Source organism: Mandrillus leucophaeus, unplaced genomic scaffold (assembly GCF_000951045.1).
Source record: "Mandrillus leucophaeus isolate KB7577 unplaced genomic scaffold, Mleu.le_1.0 Scaffold694, whole genome shotgun sequence".
Lineage (NCBI taxonomy): Eukaryota > Metazoa > Chordata > Mammalia > Primates > Cercopithecidae > Mandrillus > Mandrillus leucophaeus.
Genome location: NW_012107519.1, coordinates 1,791,157 through 1,798,580, shown reverse-complemented (window position 1 = coordinate 1,798,580; position 7,424 = coordinate 1,791,157). Strand labels below are relative to the sequence as shown.

The window sequence follows — 7,424 nt, the reverse complement described above, 5'->3', positions numbered from 1 at the left end:
TTTTTTAAACAGTTTGGTGATTTGACATGTGTACTTAAGCTTAAATTATACTGTGTTTTAAATTTACATATTTAAGTACATTAAAAGTCACAGGTAAACTATGTTACTAACCATCTTCCAGTCTGATTTGCAATCTGTTCTTCCAATTTCTGTAGCTCTGATGTATAGGCCATTATTCGAGCATTGCACACCATGAGATTCTTAACTGCATGTAAAACCTGATCTTTCTGAGTGCTCAGAGAAAGGAGTTTCCATATTCCTTCTCGCATTCGAATTTCTAAGTCTATTTTTTCTTGAATGCTGCAGTCCTAAAAAAAAAAAAAAAATGCATCTTTAAAATATAGCAAAAATCCAAAATTACATTTTAACCCATAATAGATGCAAAATGTACTAGATATCATAATTGTATACCATATTGAGAAAGCAACAAAGTTTTAATATAAATATATGTAGTGTAAAAATAGCTATTTTAAAGTGCTCTTTGCAATTCTTAACTTCTTGCTTCATTAGGAAATCTTTACAATCTAAAGAAACTGAATAAACAGAACATAAACAAAGGTGACAAACATTATGTGTTCCTATAACTATATGAAGTTTAATAGTGTCTCTCCAAACTTTATGTCCACCCAGTGCCTCAGAATGTAGCCTTATTTGGACAGAGGGTTTTGCGGATGTAATTAGGTAAGATGAGGACATACTGGATTAGAATAAGTCCTAAATCTAATGACTAGTGTCCTTAAAGAAAGGTTGCATGAAGACACAGTCACATACAGAGAGAATGACATATGAAGACAGAGACTAATACGTCTATAAGTCAAAAAAATACCAAGGATTGATGGCAGTAATCAGAAGCTGGGAAAGGCAAGAAGAGAATTCTTTCCTACGGCCTTCAGAGGAGCGTGACCCCGCCAATTCCTCGATTTCAGACATCTGGCCTCCATAAGTTTGAGAATAAATTTTTCTTGTTTTCAGTCACTTAGTCTTGGTCATTTGTTATAGCAGCCTTAGAAAACATACAATAACTAACGTGAACAATATATCACACATATATATTATATAAATTGTATTAAGAGATGGCAATGTGGTTGATGACAGTGAATTAACCATGACAAACATTCTGAAAAAGCAGATACTGAGTAAAGGAGCCAACATTTAGTAGCAGGGAGGAAACAGGCTATTTGTAATAGTAGGCAGTGTAAACACAATCTCAGAAGCAAGAGAGCGAAAGCATTGTACATAGAAAATGTCAGAAGCCTTAGCTATCCGGAACAGAGCTTTATAATATAATTCTGGACATACCATTTATTTTAGTTTTAGGGTTCACCATGAAACTACTAAATAGTTTATTTCTGAAAGTCTTTTATTCCATATAATTATCTTTTAATGGCCTGATTCTACATACAAGTTTCACATGCAACATTAAAATTCTACACACTGAATGTACAGTTCTGATTTAATTCACAATGACTTTATAAAAATTATAAATCAAAGGTACTCTTTATTGTATCACAAACATGTAATGATGTTTCTAGTATGTCTATTTCTTAAAGATAAAGTGATCACCCTAGTTTCTATGGTAAACAAAATAAAGACTATAATTTACCTTCTGATTGGATCAAAATGTAAATTTAAAAATGTAAATGAAATCTAGTAACAAAACATCTAGACAACCTTTTCAAAAGGAAAAGATGAAAGTTAGGAGAGCTAACAGTCTTTGAAGACTACCCCAAAAGACAAACTGCAGATGATTTAACTTGACTATCCAAATCAATCAACTGTACTATTTACACACAGAAAACAGATCTGTTTAATTACCTCCTGTAATTACATCATGTAATCACCACATAAAAACCTTCTCATATAGTGTTGTAACTCAAAACTGGTGTACTATATAAATGTAGTCATTCGCTGGTTTTCCTTCGCTGCACACGACTGAATTTCAACAACTCCATTTCATCTTTTTATAAGTTAACCAGCCCCAAAGTAAATTCTTCTTTAATGTAATTAGCAAATAATTATAAGAATTATCTATGTGACCCATATGTCTATAGAAATAAACTCTGGCAGACTGACTATATTGGGGAGTGCACATAGGGAGCAACCTAAAGCTGGGATGAATAGTTTTACCCCACAACTCAAATATAAACAAATACCATCTGGTGCCACTAAATTCTATTTTGGTTTTAAATGCTGCAATGAGATAGGCAGTTGAACTAGCACAGTGGTTCTCAAAGCTGGCTGCATATTCAAACCATCTGAGGCAGAGAGGAAGGGCCTTATAAAAGTACCTAAACCTGTGACCTACCCCAGACCAAGCAGGATCTCTGGAGGTGGGGCTTGAGCCCTTTTTTTTTTTTTTTTTTTTACAGTTCTTCTGGTGATTCAATGGTCAGCCAGGGTAGAGAAGCACAGCTGGACTATTTGAAATTCCACAGCAATCTTAAAAGTTGCAGCAACCTTAAAGAACCAGCAGGTGGCTACAGCCACATTAACGAATCAGTTTGGGTTTCTGTCCCGTAAATAAAGAGTATCTTCTCACCATCACTTACAATGAAGTCTCCATAAAACTACAGAAGCTTGGGAAATAGTAGAGAAAGAAAATGTAGCCAGGATTTTTTTAAAAAGTACATTTAAAAAGTTTGAAGATGATGTAAGATTAAAGTACTATTTATTAAGGAAATGAGGCGTATCTAACAGATACTACTGTGAAGATTTTTTTTCTTTAGAGCAAGGGTCAGAAAACTATGGCCTGGCTGGGACCTGATTTTGTAAATAAAGTTATACTGGAGCACAGACACATTCATTCGTATTGTCTATGGCTCCTTTAAGCTACAAGGGCAGAGTTGAGTGACTTCAACAGAGACTGAGTGGCCTGCGAAGCTGAAAATATTTACTGTTTGCCCTTTATAGAAATAGTTTACTGACCCATAATCTAGCCAAATTAACATACATAGTAAACTATAATCTTACCTCCCTCGCTGAGGCAGGTCTCAGGCAAATGTGAGTTAAGTGGATCCCAGAAGGCTAACATAAGCAGGATGAGTTGTTAAGTGTACATATGGTTTTCAATGTATTCTGAGTTTGTTTTTTTTTTTTTTTTTTAAGGCTACTGGTTTTAGCCAGTTTTGTATTTCCCATGCAACTTCTTTTAGTACACATCTATACTTTACATGCAGAAAAAGCCTCTCTGGTTAAGCAATGCTAGCTCTAGCAAGGAAGGGTTTATGGAACTGAAACCCTTTAGAGCTGTCTTTAGTTACTAAGGGTACACAGTGCATCTGGGGTAAGGGTTGATGTCTAGTGCTATCCCCAATAAGAATAATGATCATGTAATAAGGGCACCGATTGGGCATTCAATAGTGACGTTTATTGACCTCAAAGAGGATGAGTACGGAGTGGAAAATCACCAGTGTTGCTCCCTCAGCCATAATGGCTCGGCCAGGTAGAGTCAAGGCTGATTAGGACCAAAGACAAAAGCTAGTCTCTCTGTAATCATTCCTTTTAGGAGTGTTTGAATGCCAGTCTCCAGAAAGAGGAGAGAATGAGGTAAGGCCATCATCCTCTTATTTCTTTTCCAATTTTCTGAATAAGGGCTTGCCTCTAATCAAGTCAAACAGAAGCCTTTGTCACTGTTCTGACCCCGTAAGTACTTTAACAAGTTAGGCTGATAAAAATATATGGACAAGGCTATGAATGAAATAGGAAGATACCTTAAAAACGGAAATTTAGATTAAGTAGGAAACAGAAACCTACTAGGTTTTAAGAGCTAGCCTAGTATGAAGGAAGTGCAAAGAAAATGGCTTTATTGTTGGTATTAAAAACTGACTTAAAAAAACCTGAAGTTGAACTCCTGGAAAGACAACTGCAGTAATCAAGATATAAACTACCATTCACCTAATGGATATAGTTAAGCCATGCTAACCAAAAGACCAAGGTGAAGAAGAAGAAAAGAGTAAATACAGTCCATTCTCATTTTGCTAAAAGAAATTGTGTGGATTTTAAGAATTGTTTATGTACAGAAAAAAGTCTGGAAATTGTTAACAGCGGCCATTCTGGGGAATGGAACTAGAGAGAGAATTCGTAAATTCATGTTTCTATGTTGACTTTGCTGCAATGAGATAGTATTACTTTTTGAATTTTATTTTTATTAAAATTCCAAAAGCTTAAACATTTGTAAGAAAAGGTAGGGGACTGCCGGAACCACTCAGCTGAATAGGACAAAGGATAATAACAACAATAGTCATCTCTCAAGCACATCCTGAGTGCTAGGTGCTGTGATAAGTACTTTAGAGATGTTCTTGAATTCCAACAGCTGTCTAGGATAGGCAGAATACCCAATCTACAACTGTGGAAACTGAAACTTAGAAAACAGAGATAACTTATTTAAGGTTGCACAACAAGAAGAGTTTGGTTTGACCTGAATCTGACTACAAAGCCAATACTCTATGCTGTGAGGAGTCGCAGAGGACTCCAGGGTTTCAGTAGAGGTGTTTGACTAGGGTGTGGCCACCTCAAAATCTTTGGCCTTATCTCGATAACATGGCAGCTTCATTCATGTATCAAAGGAAATGCCAAATAAAAATTCAGTATTAGTCAAGTATAAAATTATCTGACTGACCCTCAATATTCCTGTTAGGTTGAAACCTACTACTATTTTGTGTTTTTTCTCCAAATCTAAACTGAAGATTCTGCATTTCAATCATTTCGATTTTGTCCTGCCTAAAAAATTAAGTATTGTACCTTCCCACATGTAAATAACCAAGCCTTTATATGTATTTAAACATTATTTTCATTCCTTGCAGCTAAACTTCCTTCATGATTTTATCCTCTTGTCGCTTCTGTACCATTCCTATTCCTGCAGCCTGAAGCTCAATAAATACACCTGGACAGCTACACCTACACCTACACCTATATGATACATACAAGAATCTCAATAGAATGCCAATTCACTATAAATTAAGATTTTGTTAGGCGGACAGCCAAAGTATATAACAGGACAGGATCGAAAAAAAGTACATCAAAATCTTTGAAATTTTTGAAAATGCTGACATAAAACAGCATAAAAATTACTGATAAAGACACTGGACTTCCTTTGCATAATGAATCTTAATGTCTTGCTTTATTTTTCACAGTATTATTGAAAACTTCCTAACAATTTTGTGTCTGCTAAGGAAATTCTAGATTTTTAAACAAAGATTATCAGGTGCCTCCATATGAATGAAATTGCAAATATTTTACCAATTTTGACCTACAAAACTGGCACTTTCATATGGCTTAACCTACTTCTGAAGTAGGCAAAAGAAGGTAGAGATTAAAATAGAAGTGAAGATCCAGCTTAAAGACATCAGAGTTTTCTTTTAAGACCCTAAAGTTACGGTTAAGAGTGAAAAGTGGTAACATTTTAATAACTGATGCTGCCAAGAAATAATGTTGGTCTAGTAAAAAGCAAAATAAAAAGGTTTCTAACACAATTTACATAGCACAAAAGCAAACATCAAACTTCTATCCAATTTAATGTGTCCTCTCTTTTTCCTTTCTAATGATTTGAGAAAGAACCCACTATCAAACCTTCAACTTTCTCTAAAGTGCAGAGGTTGCAGTTTGCCTCTACTCCACTCCGAACCCCACCCCCCACCCCAACCAGTTCTGTGTTGTGTGTAGACATAGACATCGCTCCATTACTGTGCTTCCCATTAAATCTGTAATAAGCCAACTGTCTTCCACTGGCCTCGCTGGGTTTCTTGGGAATCAAGCGGCTCCCATTTCCCCGGCATCACCTACACTTGCAAAAAGACAGGCGTCCAAAGCCTGGGGAGGGCAGCAGACAAGTGCACCTCAAACGCGCGCTGGGACCCCGGCCCCGCCTTCCCACTCCGGACCTCAGCTCCCTCTCTGAGAAATCCGGCGGTGCCGATATCCAGGCCCTTTAGAGCCCCAAGAGTGCAGTCTCCTAGTCCCTCCCTTTGTTTGTGGCCACCGCTGAAACAGAGGAGCAGGGGAGAGGCTTTCCCGACGACTCCACAAAGCGAAGGCGCGAGAAACAGAACCCCGGCTCCCTCTCCTTCCGCGGCAGGGTCCCTCCCGCAACTCACCTGCTGGGTGGGAAGCCCCGCCAGACCGAGCGCAGGACCCCTCAGACTCGGCCCCTCCATCTCCAGCGCGAACTGTCCGGGCCGTCGCCACTCTTTCAAAGGAAGATTTGAAAAGCCCGCCCCTGGCTGGAGCCGCGGAGGACGCCAACCGCCCGGCTGTACCAAGTCCCAGTCGCAGGGGCCGGGGGGCGCAGGAGAAGCCCGGCAGACGCGCACGCGCAGTGGGCACGCCTCGCGCCCCGCCGCTCCCGCCGCCGGAAGTTGCCGAGACCCCAGGCTCCAGCGCGGCGGGGCGGGGGAGAGGGCGGCGGCGCCGGACTTAAAGCCGCGACAGGGATGTGGGCGGGCTTGGAACGGGAGTGGGAGGGGCCGCGGGGAAAGATTTGGCGGCGAAGCGCACCTGTCGCAGCGCAGGTTTCTGGCTGGTGGTTTTCGTGGCACGCCCTTTGCACTGGGAGCCTTCTGCCCGCATCCCACCGAAGGCCTTACAAAGTGATCGTAGCTGGACAGAGTCGAGGCTGCCGTCCCTGTACTCCCAGACAACTCAGGAACCCACGGTGTCACTACGAGCCCACGGTCTCGCTCTCAGAGAACCAGTAACATTGCTCTCAAACACAGCGCTCGCTGTCTCCTCTCACCTTGCCCAGCGTTGTCACCAGGGTCACCCAGAGATAATGGTTTTATTCATCAGGTTCGTAAGATACTATGTCAGCCATTTCACAAGGTCTTGTCTTTGCCCCCAGTGTTTATAATCCCAGATGTTCCCCGCCCACTACTCTGTCCACTGACTCTGTTTTCTTGCGAAAGATTTCTTTCAGCTCTCTCACTCTCTCTTTCCCTCTCCCCTTGTTTCCCCACCAACATCCAAGGTGACAGCAAAATGGGGTACTATTTCTCAAGAGCCGTATTTCTTGCTGCCCTAAAGATGAGCACAAAGACCCATTTTAATTCATGGATTTTGTTAATTATAAAGGGAAACGTGGAATTTTTAAAAATCAAAATGAAAGCAGCAAAGATTTCACACCCTTGAAAAGTCCGTAAAATTCATTGTCCCTAGTTTGTCTTAATTTCCCCCTTGAAAAGGCAACAGGAAGCCTCTTTGGGCCTCAGACATTTTTTCTTCTTGAAGAGTCTACCAAATCAACCCTCCAGCCCTCATCGCCTAGAAACCCTTGGGCATTTTTCCTCCATAAATAGGTGCCCATGTTTTTTATTTGCCTGGGACAGACCCTGTCTGGGTCGGTTGTCCCAATGTTGCACCAATCTTGCACTTATCCCGAAGTGGATATTATATGGTCATTTTAACTGCAAGACCTTTTTAAAAGCAGTTGG

General features: G+C 40.2%; 1 protein-coding gene across 1 annotated transcript in view; it reads right to left on the bottom strand.

Moving 5' to 3' along the window:
- Positions 1 to 6,352, bottom strand: part of LOC105527855 (rhotekin-2-like) — a gene marked incomplete at its 3' end in the record, with an annotated part of 7,677 nt that extends 1,325 nt beyond the window's left edge. Inside the window, exons 1-2 of the mRNA XM_011964346.1 lie at positions 6,093 to 6,352; positions 108 to 308 (exon numbers count right to left, since the gene is read on the bottom strand). Coding sequence (XP_011819736.1) covers positions 108 to 308; positions 6,093 to 6,152 — 261 coding nt within the window. The remainder of the gene's footprint in view (positions 1 to 107; positions 309 to 6,092) is intronic.
- Between the last annotated feature and the right edge of the window lie 1,072 nt (positions 6,353 to 7,424).